Source organism: Lissotriton helveticus, chromosome 12 (assembly GCF_964261635.1).
Source record: "Lissotriton helveticus chromosome 12, aLisHel1.1, whole genome shotgun sequence".
NCBI lineage: Eukaryota > Metazoa > Chordata > Amphibia > Caudata > Salamandridae > Lissotriton > Lissotriton helveticus.
The window spans coordinates 820,803,340-820,826,941 of record NC_136073.1 but is presented as its reverse complement, the minus strand read 5'-3'; the positions used below and the strand labels follow the sequence as shown (position 1 = coordinate 820,826,941).

General features: G+C 42.8%; 1 protein-coding gene across 9 annotated transcripts in view; it reads left to right on the top strand.

Annotated features, from left to right (window-relative positions):
• Nucleotides 1-23,042, top strand: part of POGZ (pogo transposable element derived with ZNF domain) — a 428,531-nt gene extending 405,489 nt beyond the window's left edge. For 7 of the 9 annotated variants that reach the window (XM_078670252.1, XM_078670255.1, XM_078670257.1 and 4 more), the window contains exons 17-21: nucleotides 7,986-8,045; nucleotides 9,302-9,414; nucleotides 14,696-14,857; nucleotides 21,015-21,039; nucleotides 21,152-23,042. In XM_078670252.1, the coding sequence (XP_078526378.1) occupies nucleotides 7,986-8,045; nucleotides 9,302-9,414; nucleotides 14,696-14,857; nucleotides 21,015-21,039; nucleotides 21,152-22,832 (2,041 nt within the window). In that variant the 3' untranslated portion in view covers nucleotides 22,833-23,042. The remainder of the gene's footprint in view (nucleotides 1-7,985; nucleotides 8,046-9,301; nucleotides 9,415-14,695; nucleotides 14,858-21,014; nucleotides 21,040-21,151) is intronic. The other 2 variants (XM_078670253.1, XM_078670259.1) reach the window with 1 other exon arrangement.
• The last annotated feature ends 560 nt before the right edge of the window (nucleotides 23,043-23,602 follow it).

The following is a 23,602-nucleotide window of genomic DNA, read 5'->3' as shown; positions in this document are numbered from 1 at the left end:
ATTTCAGGCGTCGTCGGCCCGGCTTGCTTGAATCCTGATGGTGCAATGAGCAAGGGACTCACATCTGAGTATACCCTTCCACGCTTATGGTGGACAAAATGATTCCGAAAAGGGGGTGGTGATGAACAGAGTGCCTGAATTAAGCAGACCACTCTTACCCAGTCCAAAGATCAGGGCTTGATCCATCACCGTTTTTAGCTCACTGCACCATCCCAGCTCAGAACTTGGCTATATGCAAATTAGTCTGTTCCTGTCCCAGTGCATGATGGGAACAGGGCAAACCAAACTACCAAGCCAATTCTTGTACTGGGAAGGAAACAAGCTTCCGGGGACCGGTTTCTGCCATTTCAGGCGTCGTCGGCCCGGCTTGCTTGAATCCTGATGGTGCAATGAGCAAGGGACTCACATCTGAGTATACCCTTCCACGCTTATGGTGGACAAAATGATTCCGAAAAGGGGGTGGTGATGAACAGAGTGCCTGAATTAAGCAGACCACTCTTACCCAGTCCAAAGATCAGGGCTTGATCCATCACTGTTTTTTAGCTCACTGCACCATCCCAGCTCAGAACTTGGCTATATGCAAATTAGTCTGTTCCTGTCCCAGTGCATGATGGGAACATCATAGACGTATGGTGTCGCGCCGGGTACGCCATTCCCTCATTTTTAGTTTGTCTCAAAAGTATATGTAAATAACTTTAAAGTGTATATGATACCAAGTGATAATCTAAAATATTTTAAACATTCATATATTTCTAACTGTAATAAACTTATATTATACTAAATATATTCTCAAAATCGCGTTTGGGTGTGTTCTCCTTGCGCGATTGCCATGTGACCTAAAAAAAAACATTTCATTAGTTCATAACATATCCCATTGTAGCCACCCATTTTAGTCATTCTCTCTACAGCATTTGATGACACACCTCTTCTGCTTAGAGAGCATTTTTGAAACTTTTTGCTATGTACACATATCTTACACTACACACAACATGCAACCACCACCCTCATCAATAATCGTCTGCAAAGTAGCCTTCCACCTGTGATAGCCATACACCTAAAAGTTACATAACCAAAGTTTTCCCCACTACCAGAGGTAACATGGTGTCATACACTGTCCACAATGTAATGTAGTACCGCCCAGGGGCAGTATCATGCATAGATAATGATGAACACATGGACACAGATAGATAGTGGAAGTGGGTACGGGCACGTGCGCTCGACACCTTTTTATTACCAGGGTCAAATATCCAGTGACGTCTGTGGCGGATGCGGGTGGAGTGAACCAGCCCTTAGGGAATGGTTGCTGCTACCATCAACTACAACAGTAATCATTGGATCACGCACAGACATTCAATAATAAAAGAATCAATAGATTGTGCTGTAGTAAGGTAGGGACAGTAGATGTGAAATAATACAGACAAATATTCTATCGTAAAAGAACCACAGTTTGTGGTACACTGAGACACGATCAATAGACCTGAAATAATACACAAAAAGTATGTATCATAAAGGGTCCATCCGTTCTAGTGCACTGAGATAGCCAGATCAAAAGCATTCAGCATGTGCACAGCCAGCGATGATGTGTGCTGTGGGCGGGTTGTACTACAAGTAATATCTGTTGCCATCAACACAGCATCATCTACAATAGCGACTCTATCTGAATTGTGAACACTGCTGTCTGCATTGTAGGCCAGAGAGAGTGGTCAGCAAGGGCCCACAGCTATGTAACGTGGACTTGAGCTGCCCAGTTTGTCATAAGCAAAGCAAAAAAAAAGCGTGTGGGGAGCCTGTAATGATACGTATGCATGGTGCCGACAGCGCACTGGAGCAATGTCTTTTCCTACAGGACTGCATCATCTACAATAACGACTCTATCTGAATTGTGAACACTGCTGTCTCCAGTGTTAATTGAAGGCAGTACTCACACAGACAACCATGAATACTGTTTCTCACTTCCTCTTCACAAAATACATCATAAATTACAGAAAACTCTGCAATAAATAAATCAAAACCATTCGAATTGCGATTTCTGCTGTCCGCAGTGTAGACTATTCAGTGTTCCTTTGGACTTGCAAGATGAATTTGGTCATTGAAGTACACCTATAAGTCATCTAAAAAAAAATCTTCAAGCAAGTATACTGAAAGGATATTGTGCATATTTCAAAAGACATTGTAGTTACTTAACTACTGGATTCTGTAATTAAACAATCACCACTCGATCTGAATTGTGAGCCCTGCTGACCGCAGTGTAGGCCAGAGGCAGTATTCATTAACGCCTAACAGCCATGTACCGTTGAATTCCAAAGCATGGAGTTGGTTGCACCAGATCGGTACACAGACCTGCTGTACCGCGGTGTACTCCACCGACTGGTGTCAACCAAGCACAATAATGCGCAAACACAGAGTCTGATGCACCTCAACGGAGGGAGTTCTATGAAAACTAAGCAACAAGTAATATCGGACATCTTCCATTGTGGAATCTAGACACCATTCCACTGTTGGAACCTAGAGTTGGTTGCACCTAATCGGAGGTGGTACACAGAAATAATCACAGACTTTAACTTCTGACATCCTCAATCATAGAATCAAGACCCCGTTTCACTGTTCGGACCTGCTGTACCGCGGTGTAGTCCAGCGACTACAGTCAACCAAGCCCAATAATCCTGTACAGCAGTTAGCTACGGAAGCACAGAGTGTGATGCACCTCAACGGAGGGAGTTCTGTGAAAAGCAAGCAGCAGGTAATATCGGACATCGTCCATTGTGGGATCAAGACACCGTTCCACTGTTGGGACCTAGAGTTGGTTGCACCTGGTCGAAGGGAGTACCTTCATCTCCCTTCTCAGATGCAGTTCTAACATCGTCCATTGTGGGATCAAGACACCGTTCCACTGTTGGGACCTGTTGGACTACTGTGTCAGTAGTATGCAGAGCACTCCACGCTGCTGGGCCTCAGGCTTGATGCTGTGTCGCCGTAGCCAGCGTTGATCTCAGGAGCCTTCCGAGCTCACAGACCTAAGCCCAGGAGCTTCCGCCGGCACGTGGTGGGCCCTCTTTCACATACGGCGGTGTCGAAAGGTGAACTGTGCGGCATATAAGCGTTGCAGCGTCCATTACGGTTTCCGAGTACCAACACGCTGAGAGCATCATTCACGCAGCCACCTTCGCTCACGTGGGCAACCTCATGGCGGTGTAAACTGCGCAGACCTGGCAGACACGTTCGCCATTCCGTAGGAGAACCCCACCCAGAGAAACGTGCCGTTTATTCATACCCCTACGCTAGCCTTGCGTACGCCGTGCCAGCCCACTATGCTAAAGATTTGGGGACGGGGGGCAGGGGGGGGCAGGTACGCGATACATTTCCGTAATCTTCTCTACTGACTGTACTATCATGGTAGCGTCATGTCTGTGCTCTGCATACTCAAGTCTGTCCGGCACATCCCCTCAACACTTTGCATTGTATACTTTTATAATCGAGAATCACTTGCCACCTTCGCACATACTTTGCTCCCATCTCTCCCCGCATTCTGCATTGTGTGGCAAAGGGGCCATACCATGTTTGGTTTGTGTACATGGCTAGCCAAGGTTCCCACAGTACGTAGTGTCATTGTGTCTGCTAGGTGTACATGTTGTTTGTCATGTTGTATGTGATTATAAAAGGTAGCACGTTTATACACGAGCAGTGGTTTCTCCCATTTACATATCGCTGTCTTAATGAGCATACAGACGTTTTTTCTCACAGGTAAAAACTGCGACCACAATGGCAGTCATTCATTACTATCCAAGAATGTCCAACTGCACGACGTTTCTAAGCTTACAGCCCCCAAACTTGCGTGCTTTCTTAAAAGCACGCCAACTCCCACAATTAGACCAACGTTCACACAGCTTTCTAACGGCAGTTATCTGCTTCTCAATAACATTCACTCCTACAGAATGTGAGCTGGCATACTGTATGTCCTTACTGTTTCAAACCAAGTAACTTCCTGTAGCAATGTCTATTCCCACCCACACAAAGTAACTCCCAAACTTCAACTTGGCCTTCAATCCCTACTTTGAAAACAGATTTCATTAAACTAACCAAACTGAAAGCGCTTTTCTTCAGAACAGAAGTGTCCCTCACGTCTGCAAATGAAATGTATCGACTGCAGATTGCACAAACTTCAAGTAAAATACAGTCCCTTTTAAATACAAACCTCCCATTACAGGTTGTGAATTGTTACACAATTTTCAACACCTCACACTCAAGGTCTGGCACACTTTTTTTTAACATGGTCTCCTCTGGCCTTCTCACAGCCGTTCTAACTGTTTTTGGTATAATACCAGACTTCATTCATTCGATCATCTCTGGAATAACCGGAACAGTGCCCATAATTCTCGCTCTATTTGCGGCCATCCTACTACTATTTTTGCTTGTAAAAAATGGCTGCGCTCCCTGTGGTAACAACCATATCCGACAGAAAACGCCTCTACGCAAACTAGCTATATCAATAGCGTGAAAAAATGGAACTACTTTTCGGCTGCCTGCCTCTATCTATTATCAGAGCCAGCTACAACATGACATTTATTTACACATATGCAATCATCTTTTTATTGCAAAACTTGCCCATTCGACTGGTGAATGTATCTATGCCTTGCCAACGTCCCAACAATCGCTCCAGATAACCAGCAGGTAATGCAGTATCTTGAAAACCATGAACTTGATTGTTCGAGCACTGGAGCAATGGCGGATGCCACGCAAAAAGGTATCGTGGTGGAATGGGATTTCTGCGCAGCCGCCAAAGATCTCCTGCAACGTGCGACCTTTGACAACATCGCAGATTGCCTGTGAATTCAAATTGCCGCTCCAACATTCGAGAAACATTACTGTCCCTTCGAGGCTATGAATTGGATCGCTTCGCTTTTCTCACACGATGGCAACAATGACCTCTTGGAACATTACGCATCTCAAGCCGCTGAAGAACTTCCGGACTGCAATCTCCAAGACTTGTAAAAAATTCACGTTATTCTTGGATTGATTTTTTTCCAACTTTTTTTACTTTTTCCTTTAATTTTTTTTAATACACTTCAATTGTTCTGCTTTCATATAATAACTTTCTAAGTATGCTTACGCATTTGAACTCTGTTTTCATTATTGCCCCTTACGTCTCCACTCTAACCAGGGACCGGTCATGTATGGCCTATGCAAATACGCTATTTAATTGCTAAATTAGCCTAAACCCGACATCCATTTTGAAACCATGTCTATTCTTTGTGCACACGTCTCTCTGCCTGCCTGTTAATTCACGAAGCACTTTCACACAAATTTACTCTTCCTCAGCCTGTGCTCACAAACTGGCGATCAAGATAAAAAAACACAACATTGTTGAGGAACTGGTTGCCACAGTGTGGTAATCGTATCCTACCTTTATTTTCATTATACAATTTAGTCATTCATGTCTAATAGCTATTGCTCATGTCACATGGAACTGTAACATGTAATGTGGAATTCACTGATGCAGGAGCTTCGGTTTGAATACAGCAGAAGCGGTTGGAGTTTGCCTCAGCTCGATGCCTTGGCTCTCTGCAGAAGAATGTTTTTTTGAAACCTCTGAAGACAATAATGTATGGTTTGACCAGCAGGGTACCGAATGTGCTTCTCAGAAGCACAATGTGTGTATTCCTCCTCAAAGTTCCAATGTGGGTAGAACTATTATCAATTCTGACACGCACCAGTTGAATCTACTGTACAACAGATTGCTGACTGTTCTACTGTTGATAATTTTGTGTTACAAAAAAGCAGTACCAGGGTACCTAAAAAGTTTGATGATTACATTTTGCAATTTCTCTTTTTTTCCTTTGTTTTCTTAAAGGATACATGTGGTAATCATATCCTACCTTTATTTTCCTTATAGAATTTAGTCATTCAAGTCTAATAGGTATTGTTTATGTCACATGGAACTCTAACATGTAATGTGGAATTCACTGCTACAGGAGCTTACGTTTGAATCCAGCAGAACAGGTTGGAGTATGCCTCAGCTGGTTACCTTCGCTCTTGCACCAGTGGGTCCATTAATGGCACTTAAATAAAGACACTTTTTATATAACTTACAAACTCCATCGCTTTATTACACACAGCCACTTTCTTAGACACACCTGATTTCACCATTTGTCTTCTGTAGCATTGCAACATTCTGCATTATAATCTTCACAATAATTTCTTTATTCCTGCTTGCTAAAACACTGCATTCGAGTCTTCAGACCGGTAGAGGTGAGTAGTTCACTTCCCACTCTCTGTATAGTATAAACGCATACTAACACTACTTACACAGGTATGCTACAGCAGGCAGTGTCCTACAGCGCCCACAGCACATCACTTTACAGCAATCAGCTCACGGCTTAGGCTCACGGTTTCATCCCCAAGTGTTCAGACCGGTACCAGTGAGTAGTTTGCTTCCCACTCCCGCTATGCTCTAAACGCATACTAACACCACCTACACAGCTATGCTATAGCGTCCAGTATGCTACAGTGCCCAGAGCACATCAGTTTACAGCACTCAGCTCACATCAGTTTACAGCACTCATCTCACAGTTTAGACGCAAGCTTTCATCCCCGACTGTACCGACACCTCACCTCAGCTCCATCTCACTCTGGGCAAAACAGCACTTTCACACCGGTAGGGGTAAATACTTCACTTCACACTCCCTGTATAGCACACCCTAAACACCCCACAGACGTGCTCCTCTTTCCTACTTTTGGGCAAAACAGCACTTTCACACCCGTAGGGATAAATACTTGACTTCACACTCCCTGTATAGCACACCCTAAACACCCCACAGACGTTACAGTGCTCCTACCCTCCGCTTTCCTTCTTTTTTTCCCCTTTTTTCCCCTTAATCGCTTCAACGGAAACACAAAATGGCGGCCAACACTTCCTAGTTGCAGCCATTCGCAGCCAATAAGCAGCAAGCTCGTGCCGCCTCAGCCAATCAGATGATAGAATTCCAAAATATCGATATCTGTAAATTTCGATATTTCCCCAAAACTACTGAACGGATTGACACCAAATAACCAAAAGTGTGTTTTCTAGACCAAGACCCTTCTCCCTGCCAAATTTGGGGTAATTCCGTTCACCCGTTCGACCTGTAGCCTTTTCTAAAGTTTCCTATGGAAACTAACATGAAGAAAACACGTTTTGGGACCCCCCTTTTATCTCAGCAAACCCCCCCCCCCCCCCCCCCCCCCGACGTATCACCCCCAAACTTTCCACATAGGAGCTGATATGAACAAAGAATTAGTTTGGAAAATGTCATGAAGATTCATCAAACTACGCCAAAGTTATAAGCTCCTAAGGAAACTTGGTCCTAGCTATAACTACCTACTGCCGACCGCTGACCGCCAGTAGGAGATATATATACTGTTATCTCCCTGCTTCAGAACAATCGTTCTTTCCATTTTAGTCCGATGATTGCACATGTTTGGTTTGATTAAGGAATGCCTAATTCACTGCCAATAATGGCCCCAGTCATCCTCAGGTATTCTGTATTCCTTCTGTAGTAGGTTAGTGTCATTGATTCCATCTCTTTAAAGAGGTCCCGCATACTAATGCATCCAACTTCTGTCCAAAGAATTTGTGCTTCTCTTAAGTTTATTTGAGTTTGTTGCTCCATGTTTGCCTGTAGAAGGATGTTTTCTGTCGTTTCCGTGATTTACAGCTTGTAAATTCATAGCATCCAGCTGCAAAACTTGTTACACATAACTTTTCTCTCGTTGGGTACTGTTTTACACAGCAAAACTGTTTGATTAAATAGATGTACTGAGTGAACAGTCAAACCCCTTTAAAAAATTGTACACTTATTTCTTAATTATGCAGTTGTTACCAGGTTAACAGTACTTTACCTTTCACTTTATTTCTGTTACAACTCCATTGCTTTTACCACACAAAATCTTGCTTTTGAGTTTACTGTAAAACAAAAAAGTTGAAATTGCTTCTTCTTTTCCCATTTTAGCAATCATGTTCCTCGCAAGAGCCCGAAATACCTGGCATTGTTCAAAAACACTGGAAATTGGTAAGCCATTGTTTTCATTGGTTTCGTTCAGTACAGTGGGAAATCTTTAAACGTATCCAAATATCTGAAACACTATATCATTCTGATCACCAAAATAAACAAATATGTTAGCGTATTCTGTGTAAGAGCTTATTATTCATAAGGATCTCTTCAAATGTTTATCATCAGATTTTACTTTTTCTGTGAATAAGCTTTTCACTACAGCACAGCAGGGAGAGGCTAGTTTTATGTGTCAAACTTTTATCTTCTGATAAAACCCGACATTTATTGAAGACATTTCCTTCATTGAGTACATTTTGCTGTACAAACAGAACATGACCAGTGAATACATTTTGGACGGAATCTGTGAGATCCATAGTAAACAATTCTTTTTTAGTTTGTGAAAAGCCTGGCTAACCCTGTCCCCACTTAAACCAAGGACACCCCTTCATGTCTTCAGACATTTGATTTGTCTTAATTAGCCCCACATCTGTAATTGCACTGTTAAGTAGGTGCTGGTGGACGGTTGGCTCAATGCGAGTCTGTCCAGGGGCAAAAGCGCTTGCAGCAAAAATTTTAATAATTTTAAAGGTCTGTGCCGATAGCCACTGCAAAGTAATAGGGAAATTATGTATTTTGGTATTGCAGTAGTTTGAGAAAACAGTTTTTTTTTTTTTTCGAGGGCTCTCCTAGGCAGTGTATGTACTGTCTGTTATGAGATGTATTGTTAGCTTACTATGGGCTTCAAGCTCAGCCATTGGTTACAGTTGCTTGATTGCATGTCACTCATTTGCTCGCTTCTGTTTCACACGCTTCTTTTTTCTTTTTGTTTAGGCACTCAACAAGAGTGCATGTTTTCCAGCTCTCACACTCGTGTACTTCTCTCCCCCGCCACATTCGCCTGTGTTGCTATTTCTCTGCTTGTGTGGTTCTTCCTAAAGACAAAACCTGTTGGTTTTGCAAGTTCGTATTATTACTTTGGATTCTGAAATATAACTTTTCCTGAGTTTTCAGAACTAGAGTTAGGATGGGTGCGAGAAGCATAGGGCATTGTAAAATGTAGATTTAAGCGTTGGTATTCTTTTCTAAAACTGGACAAGGGAACCACAATTCTAAAATAAATGTACAGCATTTTCATCAGAAGCCCTGTAGGGTTTGATTATTCTAGTAGTAGGTTATTCAAAAAAAATGTACTTTGAAGTTAGTTCAGTATTTATTGGCCAGCATCCTAATCTTGCATCACATGTAAAAGTAATTGTTGTCTTCTGTTTCCTTAGTGCCATGACCATCACCTGCTCTTCCTGTCTCTTTGTAACTGCATTTGGAGATGCCATGGCCAAACACTTGGTGTTTAATCCATCACATACTTACGGCAACATTAAGTTTGGAGGTAAGTGTTTGCATAAGTGATATTTTAACAGTCTGCTTGTTACCATGATAAACTCGCTGCCATGTTAAAATGATTCATTATCAAGAAACATGGAAACTTAGCTCTTTATTATCAAAAAGGACAGTTGATACTTTGTAATTCAGCATTTGGGTAGCAACAAGAGAACTTACCAGGTTGACTTTCGCACCTTTTTAGAGTAGTACAGGTGTCCAATGTTTGTGCCATGATGTCCTTCTCTAACACCAAGTATAATTTCTAGCAGTGAATGGAAGAATTGACTTATTACAACACATTACCTTAGTTTCATATTTGGACATGAAAGCCACAGTGGTCGGAGGGCGGCTTGACCTAGAGTTGTAGGCTTGGCAAAGCACAGTTGGTGAATTTCTCATATTTTTTCCTATGAACACTTCCCAATCCTTTTTGAACCACATTTATCCTGACGGAAAGTACAAGGAAAAAGCTCCTCCCTTCCAGAATGCTCCTGTTAGTCCAAAAATGGTGTCCGGTAGATCATTGACTCGATATTCTATATTGATGGACTATGCATGTTCTATTGATGTAAATAGTATAGCTAGCAATGCTTGGCATTAATTTGCAGCCAACTGCATTGAAGTTTCACCCACTATGGCAGATCATACCTTTGAGTCTTCTGGGGGATCTAGACTGATTAGAGAATTTTGTCTCCTTAGTATGAATTATCGGTCCCTCCAGAAACATAAGCACCTATTTAATTTTCTATGGGATTTTCAGCCCGATGCTCTGTTTCTTACTGAGACATGGCTGCATGAGGGCTCTTCAACAGATGTAATTATGTCTTTCCCGCCTAATTACATTATAGCTAGGAAAGACCAGCATAATCGGAGAGGTGGGGGGATTGTGATTATTTTTAAAAACAACTTTCAATGTAAAATTTAAGCTTATGCGGTACCTGACAGTGAAGCTCTTTGCTTTGTGCTTTCGCTTACACCTGAATTTCACGTTTTCAGGAGTCCTGCTATATCGTCCCCCTGGTTATGCTAGTAATCGGTGTACCTCTTTGCCAGACCCTTCAAATCCAGGAATTGGATGAAACTGAATATTCCAGCAATGAATAATCTATTGCATCATAAATGACCAGTTTTAACACAAGTGATGGATGCAGATTCTGATATGGTTTATAATTGCCTTGCAGAGGTTATGGAGCAAATCTTACCTGCTACTGTCAAAAGCTCTGGCCGATCTTTGCTGCCAGCCCCTTGGTTTAGTGAGGCTCTGAAATATGAAAAACAGTGTAAGGCCCTGGAAAGGTTATGGCTTAAGTCCTACACAGAGAAAGCTAAAAGCCAGTATAGAACCACGCAAAAACAATATCATGGCCTCTGCAAACTTGCAAGGGTTGCATGTTATTCATAGGAATATTAAGAGCTAAAATTGTTCTTAAATCTTGTTTAAGGTGATCAAAGAATTATCATACCTCTACAATCGGCATCCAACACTCTTCTCTACGCAGTGCGAGGAGTTAGCTCTCTTCTTGAATCAAAAAGTGGAAAAGATTCTTTCGCAAATTGCTCTAAACTGCACTCATGAAGGTCAGTCAGATGTCAGTAGGACTAATCCCGATCCCCAGAAACCTACATATGCAGGTTTGCAGGTTGTTATGGTGTTGTGGTGTTGTGACTACTGCTGATGCAGCACCTAAATCAAGGACTTGGCCCCTGTTGGACACTGCGATCTTTAATCTTTAATATCATTCTGCAATCTACTAAAAACAGGTTCCCCTTTGGACCCCTAATATGATATTACTCCAACTGTTTATCCTTACTAAGAGATCTTGGTAATATCTCTTAGGTAGGGACAGGTTCCCCAGAAATGGAAATATGCCATGGTCCTTCCCCTTCTAAAAAAAAAAAGCTAATCTGTACCTGGCAGACATGTCCAACTTTCGTACCATTTCTCTTCCGATTTTTTCCCAAAGTCTTATGTAAACATATTAATGGCCAGATGACCTAATTGTGGAGGCTCAGAATTTTCTTCATTCCTCTCAGTCTGGATTTAGGACTTAGCACAGCACTGAATCCGCCCTTTTGGGCGTGACCGAGTTTTTCAGGCTGCATTTTGATGAAGGCGGAACCGCTGCGCTTATTTTGTTAGACCGTAGCTCATCCTTTGATATTGTGTCTCACTCAATTTTGGAGGAGAGACTGGAGGGCCCTGCTTTGGTGTGGCTTAGATCATTCCTAAAGGATCATACGTTCCAAGGTTTTTTTCAACTGCCAGATCTGAGACTCATACCCTGAGGTCAGGAGTTCACCAGGGTTCAGTGTTGATCCCCCTGTTGTTTAACATCTACGTCCGCCCTTTGGCGGATGAAGTGGAGAAATGTGGTCTGACACTTTTTGTCCTACACAAATGGCACTAATCACCATTACTCTGTCTTCTGAATAGAACCATGGACCATCAGAGTTAGGCTTTGGCCTAGGTTGCGTCTCTTGGATTAATAAAAACTCTTATCAGGCTCTATGGCGATAAGACTGAGGTCATGATTCTGGGAAAAAACTCCTCGCTCTGGGGCCTTCACCACTTGCCCGACTCTCTAGGGGCTTTGCCTATTCCATCACAGAAAGTCAAAAACCTGGGATTCCTTCTGCATGACAAGCTGTCTATGAAGCCTCAGGTGGCTAAGGTGACAGCCATCTGTTTTGCGGTTCTCAAATGTCTAAGAAATCTAGATGATCCCTGCTTCCGCCCAAAGGACTGTGATCCAGGCTCTGATTATAGCTAGACTGGACTATAGTTATGTGCTGTATCTGGGAGCTGAAAAAGATATTACCCGCAGGATGAAGTAGTTCAGAAATCAGCCGTGAGGCCGCTTTACTGCCTTTCTAACATTACCTCAGTCTCCATCCTTCTCCGCGTGCTACACTGGGTCACAATACTGAACCGGTTCAAGTTCAAAACTTTATGCTTAATTTGTCTAAAGTGGGAACTGGTCCTCAATATATTCAGGACTTGGTCTTGCTTTATCATTCTTCTTGCTCGTTGCGATCTATGATTCACTCTTTGTTTAGTGTGCCTAGTGCCCGATTGTCTTGCATGAAAAGTCATTCCTTCTCATATTTGGGTCGGAAAATCTGGAATTCTCTTCCAGGTTCACTAAGAACATGCACATCTCTCCTTGCTTTCCGTAAAGGCTTGAAGACCTAGCCTTTTTAACTTGTGAACCTCTCCCCTACCTGCCTTGCGCCAAAAAAACCCTCCTGGATAGCTGTGCGCATTATACATCTAAATAATAATACTAACGGAACTAAACCACTTGGAAAGTCCAATCAACTTTTTGCCAAACACCACAAGGTGTGTGCTTTTTCCAAAGTTGGCATTGCTAGTTGGATCGTTATGGTTTCAAACCTGCTATACTAAGCTAAGTGCACTCTCTGTGCCTCTAAAAGCACATTCTACACCCTAACAAGGGAGCAACATTAGCCTTTTGAGTAATATCCCTCTCCTAGACGTCTGTAAGGCTTTTACTTAGTCAACACCACCACATTAACTATGCATTACTGTGTTGATGTATTCGTACATCAACAAACTCTAGTTGGCCAGTTGGGATTAAGAACCCTTTTTCAGACTTTTACATCATCTGCTAGCTAGTCACCGCTTTGGAGAGGTATTGCTTTTAAGTTTAATCAGAGCATGTGTATCTACAGCCACACATCCTACAAACGTAAAGTGTTACTTAGCCTCAATAACCATCTGTCTTAGTGTGTATTGTTACATATTCACTTGCGCCCACACTCTTCGCTGGAAGCTAGCTATAATCACACGTTTTCAATGTTTTTTGTATGCGCAGTACACTGTCTTATGTGTGGGATACTTGTAAAGCGCACTGTTGCTCTACCCGAGTGTCCTGGCGCTGTAGACCGCTGGGGAACCCGTCCTGGTTTTCCCTGTGAGATGCTCCCTTTCTGGGTATCTCCAGGGTGAAACCAGGCATCCCCGGCGTCTGTGGGGGGCCGTTGTAGAGATGAGGCAAGCTTAATGCCCAGAGTTACCGAGTGTGTTCCCTGGTTAGAGTAGGCACTGAGGCGAGAATTATCGAGTCCGTTGACCCTGGTCCAAGACCCTGCCGCGTCGGGAATTGAACCCTGGTCCCGGGCCGTTCTCTGCTTACAGGTCTGCCGCCTCTAACCAGTGAGCCACACCTCTTAGAGACTACACTACACTTACAACACTCGCCCGCTGTGCATAGTGAGAGGAGTCACGGCAAATCTTGTGACTCAAAACGTTTCTGAAGAAAAGCAAGTTGCAAACATCCAAGCTCAACAGATCGCAGGAGTTTGCAGAGCATTTAATGCAAACCGATGTGTAGAGTATAATATGCTGTATGCTATTTATTACCATTGTTGAGCATGGAGAGTGGCCATAATTCCTAATAGCCGATGCCTCAAGAGCATGTTAATATTCTTGTTGATGTCCTTCCCCTCCAGCAACAATGATAACAAAAAATAGCCTACTACACTCAACCGATATGCATGTATGGTTTATGCAATACTATTTTTTCACTTGGAATTGTAATAAATAAAGGTATTAAACTGGAACCAGAGAATAAGGAATGCCTGAATCCTTCCCTGTTGTCAAAGCTCACCTGGCAACTCACTCGAGGTTTTGGAGTTCGTCCTACACTTTGTATCTTCTGTCAACAAGGATAATTAAGGAGTTTCTAGGAGGTAATTTCAGAGCATTTCTGCCAGCGTGGGGTTACAATAGGAGCTAAATGCTGTCCTTGGCAGATTAATAAAATATCTGGGTCTTTTTTAATGAGATGATTGAGTAACATTGCTTATGCTTGGATTTTCTTCACAGCTGGATTAAGGAAATAGCCCCCCCCCCTCTTACCAGCAAATATTGTGTCTTCCATGTGTCCAAAATGCAGCAGTGGGGGGCGCTGGTGAGGTTCAGGATATATTTGCCCAGGCTAGACTCCTTGAATTGGATGCCCTTTCACAAGTGCATTCCACTCTAATTCACTCTTCACGGTCTTCTGTGCTAGTCACTTCTTTCTGAGAATCAGATTTGTTCACTGAGCTTTCCCTGTGCAGGGCTCTTCTCTTTAGAACTCTCTGCTCCATACTCCTTCACTTGAAAGGTAAGAACCAGCTTATGAGCTGTAAGTTGAGAGAGTATTAAAATTAGTACCGAGCTCAAAATTATGATTATTGCAGACAATAGGTATTTAAAACGCATAAACATTTTGAAGCGTTTTTGTTGTATTGTAATTTTTGTGATTTTCCTTTTGTTTCAGCAGTTTCTGTAAGTACACAACCTGTTTCTGCTTCGATGCCCCTCGTCTCCCATAGTTCATTTGGAAACCACTACATAATGACTGCTTCGGTGGCAAACAGTGAGGTCCAGAGTAGTGATGGGGTGAAGAAGACACTGGTCACTCTCTTACCCAATACTAGCGGTGAGATATGCAATTTTAATAAAATCACACTTATATTGTTGCTCGTCTTAATGTGGAAAAGAGTTGAATAGATTTCAATGCATGCTTGTTTGGTCGGTCCCACTTTGTAAACCAGAAGGCGTAAAATGGGCGAGAAAGGGTTAATGGTTTTATGCAAGAAGCAAACTGTTGCCTCTATGGAATATGCTGAGCACAAGGGAAAAACACCTAATTACTCATTCAATTCATCCAATGCTAACAATCTGAAACGGGTTTCTCTTCCTTTGAGATATGGGGTTTTGTAAACCTCCCAAATTTCTTGCAGTTTAAGATGACTACCATTGAAACTAATGCAGCCTAATGGTTCAGTCTCTAGAAAGCCCCTTAAACAAGGGAAAATTACTGTGAAGTCTTCTCACATGGAAAAAGGCTGCACCAAAGTACTGGACTAGAAAATTCTTATGCAGCAAGGCAATAAAAAATGGAGCTGAGAACTATATTAGTCAGTTAGAGGCATAATGAGGTGTGTGATTCAAATGTACAGATCATCTTTGTAAGTGAATGGGTGCAGTCATTTAGTACATACTAGTAAAGGTGAGCATATAGAACAATTTGTATGTGTAGGAAACCATGCTTTTGTTGCAGTTGTCCCTCCCCCGCCCTTCCCCCACTCTGTGCCTCCCTTTTAGCTACTAGATGCTGATTTTCGACTGAAAGCGCACTGAGTCCTGCTAACAAGACCTCAGTGCCATTGTTCCTTCCCCAAAACAAGGTGTTGTCTAAATGTGCTACAATTGGCTAAGCCTTAGGAGTGTAGCACTCCTGTAAGCCTCTAGTAAATGGTACCCCAGGTACCTAGGGCATGGGTACTTAAGAGGATCCCCACGGGCTGCAGCATATCTCGCGCCACCCCGAGGGACCCACACACAAATTCCAGACAGACTGTCATTGCAGGCTGTGTGACATGGTGCAAAACATGATTGGAATCCTGACATGACACACTTCTGTGTTCCATGCCAAAGCCACTGCATATAAAATTTGTAAATCACCTCTACAGCAGGCCTTTGAGCCCTGAGGCAGTGTGCGTTATATTTTATGTGAGGACATACCTGCATAAGCAGATATGCCCCTTTGTCTAGTTCTATTACTGGATATTGCAAGTGAGCGGTGTGTATGTACGGTATGTACTGGGCACTGGTCAAAATGAGTTTCCCAGCTACATAATGGCTTAACTGAAACATATGGTGTTTGGCATCAAACTCCTCTTATTAATAAACCCACACTGATTCAAGTGATGGATTTATTAATACATGCGTCTAGAGGGTACCTTAGAAGTTCCCCCTGAAGCAAACTAGTCCTCTAGTGTGCTGGCTGACTGGTCCATGCCAGCCTGCCACTACAGATGAGTTTCTGACCCCCTAGGAGGTGATAGCCCCGCTCTCAGGCCAGAAACAATGCCTGCACTGGCAAGAGGTGTTTACACCTCCTCCAAGCATGACGGGTGAACTGCATATCAAGGCAGGAGGCTTCAAAGGCCTCTGCTGCCTTAGAATTGCGACCCAAGGCTTCCCCCGACAGCGGAAATGCCACCCCCGTCCTGGGCCTATTTGGCACCAGGGCAGACGGGAAAATTAGCTATGAAGGAGGCATGTTGCACTGCCAGACTGGACACACCGTTAGCGTGAACAGCTTGACATGAACACGAAGTTAGGAATTCCACCATCTTGTGTGTGGTGGAATTAGGAAATCTGGGAAAGGGTGATGCCCACTCCCCAAAGAAAGTGGTCCTCTAGGGGGTGTAGTGACCCCCCTTAGCCCCCTTAACGCCCCTAAATTTAGTATTTTGCTGGCCCCCTGACACCAGAAGATCAGATGTGTCTACTTGAAGAAGGAAGGACAAAGAAGTACCCCTGACATGAGAACTGAGGTCTTCACCACCATTGGTGTAAAACCCTGCCTTGCTGCTGGACCTTGACAGTTGTACAGACCTGGGTTGACCAGAAAGCTGTGTCCCCTCCCAAAGCTGCAGAGGAGTGACCTACGACTTCATCTAACCAGCAATATCTTACTTGGAGCTGAGGCGCTGCTTCCTTGCGTCCGCAGGATTCAAAAAGCATCTGCCCGGTCCACTGTGTTGCCGGCCATTGATCCCAGCACAGTAGTTCCAGCAGGAGGTTTTTTGCTCCAGCAGGCAAGCGGGAGTGCCAAGACAGCAGCAACACCACACGCCCTGAGTTTCAACAATAGCCATCATTTCAGGAAAGACCTTCTCAAAGAAGCTTTCTAAAATTATGCTTCTGAGGCAACAGCAGAGGAAAGAGTAGAGGAAGACAAGAAACTCTGCCTCAGAGCCATAGGCGCTGGAAGTAGGAGTGCAGGGGTGCTGCAGCACCCCCAGATTAACCACGCTGTAGTTCAGAGGGTGAAGGAACACTTAAGATGCCTTTAATAGTTGTTTTTATCTTGTCACATTAATGCGTTCATAGACAAAGGTCAGATGTCAGAGGAAACTGGTGTTTACTTTTCTTCAAATGTAAAGTTAGAGCATTTTGTAATGGTGAACAATTTTACAGTTTTGCTGGGGTATAAAAAATGTAAAAGAAAAGGCTGTAATGTGTCAGTTTTTCCCAACACGCAACACAATTTAAATACCTGTAAATGAACTGTACAAATATTTCAAAATATATCCGCATTTAAAAAAGCTCAAATGAAGCAAAATGACACTTTATGTTGGGATATTCAAGCTGTAATTATTTGCTTCAACCCAATGTGCTATAGTTTCATGAGTAAAACTGCATGTCAGTACAACATTGTGGCCATTTCAGTAGAAAATGTGCTGTCCATAAAGGTAATAGATTTTCTATAGTGTGCTCCAAAATGCACCAGTAGTTACATATTACACCCTTACTATTCTCCTTCTGAATGTATTTGCCATTTGTCTCACTTGTCCCTTGTGTGACAGTTAGATTTTCCCAATCCCTATGACTTTAGTGATGTACCATTGATGGCAGCACCCCAACTCTAAAAATTGTTCCATCACCAGTGCTCCAAGCAATGACTTTCCTAACCTTCCCCACGAAAGAAGGGTATTAATGAACCTGTTCCTCTACACCATATGGTTAAGGGATTTACTCCCCGTACTTCCTCGTCCCAAATTATTTAGACTGGACTCTGAAGCCTAGATTAGGCTTCAGACCTTTAAGCCATAATACTGTTGGAGCACCTAAAGATACCACCGTGCAGGACGTAATTCTGTTGCTGTACACAGAAGATAATATGGTGACCCTTAATGTCAGGTCACTTCCACATCCTTATCCATCCAGCTCATCATTGTTACCTCAGATTTGTGGTAAGTGGACAACACTACCATTGCAAGCTTTTATTCTGTGGTTGCACCAATTGTGCCTTCCCGTATTTGGATGACTGGTTGATGAAGAGCAGAGGCCAATGTTTTAAAAGATGAGCTTCAACAAGTCCATTCCTGCGTGAACGGACAATATGACTGTAATATAGTACATCCAGGTGGCACAGATTTGCCCCAGCTGATGGCACAAGTGATATGGCGTTGGGCTGTTTATCACTAAGTTTTACTCTTAGCAGAACATCTGCTTTGGGTGGACAACGACTTTCTAGACCTATTTAGCAGGATGCATCAACAAGTACACAAGTGGGTGATAAATCCCCAGATACTATCACAAATGGGGGATGGCCACTGTTTCATACACTGCTGAAAACACAAAATATCCATGCTTCACCTCCAGGTACCCACATCCACAGTATTTGGGCAAAGCGGTATGGATGAATTGATCAGGGATATTTGCCTACGTTTTTCCTTCAGTATCTCTTGATTCCATATGTAGTCCGTAAGATGAGACCATCTTATTGGACGCTCAACATGGGCAAGCAAACCAATGTACTAAGTGCTGCTGGAAGTGTCGTTCACGCATACAAGAAGTAACTCCTGTAAGCAGACTCTAACTATGCATCTGGGGCTGTCTTCTATGCTGTTTCAGTGATCACCTTACCTTCAGTCTTATGCTGTTTTGCTGATCATCATGTTTTGATTTCTTGGCTGTTATCACCGTGTCAAGACTTACTTGATTAAAATTTGGAAATTTTTTTGTATTCACGAAGGATATGTGTCTCAAATTATCAAAATTGATTTCTCATTTAATAATTGCTCGTGTTGCCTCTCCATTTGCTGCTTTTGTGTTCATTTAATTTTAGTCCTGTGGCAGTCGACTAGGGAGGTGGGCAACTTTTACTGTTTCAGACTGTGTACATTAGTGTATATGTTGGTTGTGCAACATCTAAATCCCTTACAGCCAAGTTTTTTGCTGTATCTCATCTAACTATGCATCAGGGGCAACTCAGACATCAAAATCTCAAGGAAATCAATTTTGTGATTTGGTTTCTGAGCTCTTGATATTTGTTTTCAGCTTCCACTGGAGTGTATGCTCATTTTGCGAGAGCTCTGAAGGCTACCACACAAGCTTGTTATGCTGCAAAATTGAAACTGTTTGTTCATTACTGCATTAGTAAAGATTTACAACCTCTGCATGCACCGATCTAAGACATTATCCGCAATCTTTTACACTTAAAGAATTCAGGATTGCCATACACATCTATTAGGCTTCACTTGGCAGACGTAGTTGCGTACATGCATAACAGGCAACTTAGATTTTTATTTAAGATCCAAGCTGAAGTCTTTATGGAGGGCCTTAAGAGTTATTTCCACAAGGAAACCATTGGCTTCTACGTGTTGTCTGAATGTAGCCCTCATACAACTTATAGAACCACTTTTTGTCTTGGGATGCAAAATCGCTCCTGGGAAGAAGCCTTTCTAGTAGAAATCGCTTCCTTACATAGAGTTAAATCATCTAAGTAGCCTTTCATTCAAATTCATAAAATCGGGTTGTCTTGCCGAATCTGCGTTTCTTTCCAAAGGTTGTCTCCCAGTTCCATGACTTGCCTATTTTGTTTCCATAAGCTTCTTCAACGTCAAAAGAGCTTTGCACACCTTAGATATAAAAAAAAGGCATTAATGTATTAAACTAACCATAAAATGGTCTTCCTGCCATGGTGCCTCTGTAATTTTCGAGACACAATGGTTATGTGCAGGGTGTTTGCTGATTGGACTCGCTCCTTGTGGAATTGTTTTGGGCTGGAAAATGAAGTAGAATCAAGCTGGATACTATGGCGAAGAAATTGGCTGAAGGGGGGTTGGAGATACCTGATATGGAGCTTTATTATATGGCTGTTCAGCATGTGGTGCACTGGTTGGCAGAAGATGACAATTGGGGGGAAAAATGTACAGTATTTCTGTTCTACAAACAATAAAAATGTATTCTATTAACTGCAAATATATTTACCTAGCAACTTTGTTGCATTTGCAAAACTCCAATTGGGAAACCTAATCTCTAAGTCAGGATTTGTACGATAAAATTGATATTAAAGGGAATCCAGGTACGTGGCACCAAAGCAAAACATGCTCTTCATCCAATTCGTAAAGCACTTTTTACTTGCAGGAAAAGAGCCAGTTTGGCGTCTGTGGGAAACCTGTTACTTAAAGACATCTGTAAAGCAGCTACATGGTCTGAAATGCACACCTTCACCACGCATTACTGTATAGACATTCATGCCTGGTGTGAGGAAATGGAGTGTGTTATATGGTGTTGTTGTGCGACCTCACCGTGTAAAACACTTACCAACCCGTTTAGGTTCAGTAGGTTTCGTCTGTCACCCCATCAACTCAAGCCTGGGTAGCTATAAACTGGGTAGCTGTGGCACTGTGCAACATGACTCACACAGCGGAACTGGTGTAAACAGCACCAAAACAACTGCAGGAGAAATCAACATGGTACTCCAGAATTCTGACAACAACTTGTAAAAATAGACTGTATTTTTTATATGAATTGAGACACTACAACGAAAAAGATTCCCCAGAGGGTTTGGGACATAAGGGTTTTACAAGTAATAACATATCGAAGCATTTTCACCCAACTGAGAAAAAAGCAGAAGGTGAAGCAGACCCCCCCCCCCATCCCCCAACCCAATATTAGAGTAAAAAAATCGTTGTGACCTATTATAGTCTGGCTTAAGTCTTGTGCACTCATATTGCTATTTACAGCAGGTTTTGAATAGCTCAATTTATAATCGTATATTCATTTCTTTTCAGAATCTACTCCAGTATCTCATCCCAGGTAATTATATTCATGTATTTTCTTGATGTGTGGGCTTGGTAGACATGTTCGTATTTTCTCATTTAGTCTGTGCTACCACTTACATTATCTTTTCCATTTGTTTCTTTTAAAGGAAAATCTCTACTCCAGAATCTGTGACTGACTTGTCTGTTTACAAAGAAGTAACTGCAATAGAGAGTTCTCCACCAGAGATGGACCAAGACGAATCTCCTCCTGAATCTGTTCCAACTGTACCAGAGGGAGCATTGTCCCATTTGGACGAGGACACCATTGATGTCGATGAGCAGGAGGATGATCATGATGAGGAGCTGAACACTAAACAGTCTGAACCCACCTTCAAGAAGGAACAGCTGTCTGTTAAGAAGTTACGGGTTGTGCTGTTTGCCTTGTGCTGCAACATTCAGCAGGCAGCTGAGCACTTTGGGAACCCGCCGAGGCGCATCAGACGCTGGCTTCGCCGTTTCCAGACTTTCCAGGAGGAAAACCTGGAGAGTCTATCAGAGGGTAAATATCTTGGTGCAGAGGCAGAAGAGAAATTGGCTGAATGGGTACTCACCCAGAGAGAACAGCAGCAGCCTGTGAATGAAGAGACTCTTTTTCAAAAGGCAACTAAGATTGGACGATCACTGGAAGGAGGCTTTAAAATTTCCTATGAATGGGCGGTGAGGTTTATGTTGAGACACAACTTGAGCACACACTCAAAGGTGGCGGTGGCACACCCTCTTCCAAAAGATACGGAGGAGAATGCCCAGAATTTCATAGAGTTTGTGCAGAGACAAATCCACAATCAGGACCTCCCGCTCTCCATGATTGCCGCTATCGATGAGCTCTCCCTCTTCCTGGACACTGAGTTGCTGGCAAGTGATGAGAAAAAGGACAATGCTCTGTTAATGGTGGGAACTGGGGAGCCTTGGTGTGAGTTTGTACTTACTATTCTGGCTGATGGAAGCCTCCTTCCAACCATGGTATTTTTTCGAGGTCATTTGAATCAGTTGGGAGAGGTGCCGGGGTCCATTGTATTAGAAGCAAAAGAAAATGGTTATAGTGATGATGAGATAATGGAACATTGGTCGACACGAGTGTGGCAAAAACATACTGATGGACCTAATAATAAAGGGATGCTGGTGCTGGACTGCCATCGAACACATCTGTCAGAGGAGACACTGTCCTTGCTGAGTTCCACCTGTACTCTTCCTGCTGTCGTTCCCACTGGTTGCAGTTCTAAAATCCAGCCCCTAGATGTGTGCATCAAAAGGACTGTGAAAAACTATTTACACAAAAAGTGGAGGGAGCAAGCCCAGAAAATGGCAGAGGCTAGCTGTGGGTCTGAAATCATACTGCAGCTGGTCTTGGGCTGGTTGGCAGAGGTACTAAAGGTAATTGCCGATCACTCCGAACTGGTCCAGCAGTCGTTTCTTGTTGCAAGCGTCCTGCCTGGTCATGACGGCACTGCCAATACGGCGAAGCGCAATGCTGAAATGCAAGAGGAATTAATCAATGTTCTTGAAGCGCAGCTCAAGCTGAATGAGGGGATGCAGGATGAGGACACTGACCAAGATCATGGCAATGATAGCCAACCAGAAGAAAGTGCAGACCTCTGCAATGATGGCCCACCAGAAGAAAGCACTGTAAACTGCAAGTACAGTCCACCTGAAGCAAGCACTGAAAACTGCCATAAGCAGCTCGAAGAAAGCACGGACCCAGAGGTCCTCCACCAGCTCTTTGAGGGAGACAGTGACGCAGAGTCCTTCTATGGGTTTGACGAGACTGATTTAGTACCAATGGAGATCTGAATTTGAGACTTTTTTCTTAGGGAGATGATCTAGAAATTAGCATATGTTTTACCTTTTGTTGAACAAGGCATTCCCTTCCTTGTGGGTTTTACAAATCTGTAGGTGTCACCTGGAAGAATAGCCATGTTTCTTAATTTCCTGCGTTTGTGCATTTTTTAATCACTGTTTGGTATTTTCTGAAAGAAAGGAAATATATATATTGTGGGTGAGTATTTCTGTTTTTCTTTACCTCACTGTACAGTAGTTTTAATGTGCAGAATTGTTTTTCATTACACTACCATTGCCATTATGGCAATTTCTGATGACACAAAATAGTTACTGAACCAGTATATATATATATATATAATGTATATGTATAAATATATTAATTTTGAAGATGTCTTCAGAAGAAAAGATTTTTTTAATATTTGAACTTGACTTTAAGGCATCAATGGTAACTGAGCTTTTCAAGTGCGTGCTGTTGTGTGGAAGGTCTGAAGCAACTGCTCATACAGTCCCGTCACACCGGACAAGTCCTTCTACGGAGGAACCTTCTTGGTGTACCTTTGTATTCAGTGACCTGGACGTTGTAAACCAATACACGGGTGAGGTTCCAAAGTGGGGCGTGCCCGTCGAGAATCAGTGAAGGGAATCCTGGTCAGTATTTTAAATCTGCCCGCAAGGAATCTCAAACATAATCAGTGTTAGAGCACTCTGCAGCTTATGGAACATTTCCTGACACCAATGAAAAGTGCCCTCTCCTCATCTCCTCTACATGTGATAAGTCAGAG